The 2,042-nt window shown below is 42.2% G+C and overlaps 1 protein-coding gene across 1 annotated transcript; it reads left to right on the top strand.

The window, feature by feature from the left end:
• Positions 1 to 881: 881 nt before the first annotated feature.
• Positions 882 to 1,544, top strand: LOC119414483 (E3 ubiquitin-protein ligase Rnf220). Its single transcript, XM_037681576.1, has one exon. It carries the CDS (start codon positions 882 to 884, stop codon positions 1,542 to 1,544), a length of 663 nt encoding a protein of 220 aa, XP_037537504.1.
• The last annotated feature ends 498 nt before the right edge of the window (positions 1,545 to 2,042 follow it).

The raw sequence follows: 2,042 nt of genomic DNA, 5'->3' as shown, positions 1-2,042 counted from the left end.
GGAGATGGACAGATAAGGGATTTGGAGGACAACATGGAGACGGTTAGGAAAAGATGAGACGTATATAGAAGTATGTAAAAATTTGAATTGACAGAGGATATGAAATTAAGAAAAGCTTGTTTGAAAAAAAATTTTTTTTCCCCAAGACAAAAATGTGTTTTGTGACCAAAACTTGCTTGACAAGAACTTTACTGATCCCAAAGACACTTTTCCCCCAAAATGGCCTTTTATTTTATATCCAGATTGATTTTTATCAAAATGCATTTCAAAAATAAATAATATGAAACTATGACAATAATTGTTAAGTTAGATTTCAAAGTTGTATTTTTTTCTTTGCAATTTATTAAAATGACTGATGCACAAAATAAAATAAAAATTAATTTAAATCTGTTTGTGTTTTGTGTGTCCTCAGAGTTCCAGCTGAAGATGAGGAAGCACCTTTGAAGACCTACAGATGTTCACCCTCCCTGGACAATCCGGCTTCAGCGTCACTTATTACCCAGGAGGACATATGACACCGGGATCATCTGTAGATTGTATAGTCCCTAGTTAACTGGTTCAAAGAGGGATTTCTGTAAATACTGACTTTTGTCTGGTTTGAATACGTTGAACTGAATTATCCCCGTGTGAATTTGGCCGGTGAACATTTGTGCATTTAAGTTAAGCTGAACTGCCACTGGCTGACACTCTTTATTTCCCCTTGTTACAAAGGGGTCATTTTGAGCCCTTTCCTCTAGAGACTAAACCCTTTCAATTGCCACCTCAGATTCCTGCACCTCCTCAGACTCATTCCAAGAGCCTTGTGTATTGTCTTCAACCTCTCTGAGGAGGATTCATCTCCTCCTTCTCTTGAAATTCTTACATCTTTCAACTGCTCAGACATGGACCTCCACAGGGCAGCCTTCAAGATGGAGAGCTCCTCCTATTTGCCTAATCCTCTTGCCTCCCCAGCCCTCATGGTCTTGGCCTCCACTGCTGAAGCTTCCCGCGATGCTTCAATTCCCTGCCAGCAGCCGCGTCCATTTGGAGTCCCCGTGTCTGTTGAAAAAGATGTCCATTTGCCATTTAACAATGGCTCTTACACTTTTGCATCAATGTACCACCGCCAAGGTGCAGTCCCACCAGGATTTCCCAACAGAGACTTCCCTCCATCCCTCCTCCACCTTCACCATCAGTTTGCACCACCTAACCTGGACTGCTCACCCATCAGCATGCTGAACCACAGCGGCGTCGGTGCCTTCAGGCCTTTCGCCTCACCTCCAGATGATCGAGACGGGCCACCAGGCGGTTATCAGTCTGCTTTCACTCCAGCCAAGCGCCTTAAGGGCTGCCTGGATCCAGAGGCTTCCCCCCACCTGCGGTACTCTGATGCTGAGGGGAAAGAGTATGATTTCGGTGGTGCTCAGATCCCACCTGGAGGCTCGCCCAGCAGCACACTGAAGGTGGTTGAGGACAGTGGAAAAAAGATCTTTGCTGTGTCAGGACTCCTGTCTGATCGAGAGACCTCCTCCAGCCCAGAGGACCGCATTGACCGCTGTGAGTAACTATTTATACCTGTTCCTGCAAGACGTTTGATGAAACTGGGATCATGAGTAGATCATTGAAAACATACTGTAATACCACAGGGTCACTAAGTGGTTTGATCAGATCAACAAGAATATTAATTGTATTGGAACTGGTTTTGCAAATTGTCAAACCAACTAAACGCTTTTGGGGAACTTTGCTGTAATGTATTATTAAGTGTTCTCTTTTAGCAAAGCACGCCATTAGAATAATTTAGTTTTGATATTTTCATCTTTTTAGAGATCACAAATATGTAAAATCTAAGAAACAAGTCTTTGGAGGTATTTTCGAGTGTGATCAGCAACAACATACTGTGATGGGTTTTCCTTTCCTACATCTATGTCATACTTGTCAAATAATATTTAATGTCTTACTGTACTTTCAAACTTGAACACTCAAACAGGACACTCAAAAATATTGTTCAGAAGGTCTTTTCAAGGCTAAAGTTGACCCTTTATCTTCTTCTACTTATTCACTTT

The sequence above is a fragment of the Nematolebias whitei genome, chromosome 9 (assembly GCF_014905685.2).
Source record: "Nematolebias whitei isolate Nwh7 chromosome 9, NemWhi1, whole genome shotgun sequence".
In the NCBI taxonomy this organism is placed as follows: Eukaryota; Metazoa; Chordata; class Actinopteri; order Cyprinodontiformes; family Rivulidae; genus Nematolebias; species Nematolebias whitei.
The sequence above is the reverse complement of the archived record's forward strand: the minus strand, read 5'-3'. Positions and strand labels throughout refer to the sequence as shown.

Bases quoted from the DNA above. Each gene is read 5' to 3' on its own strand.
- LOC119414483 (XM_037681576.1), top strand. From the start codon at position 882: ATGGACCTCCACAGGGCAGCCTTCAAGATGGAGAGCTCCTCCTATTTG.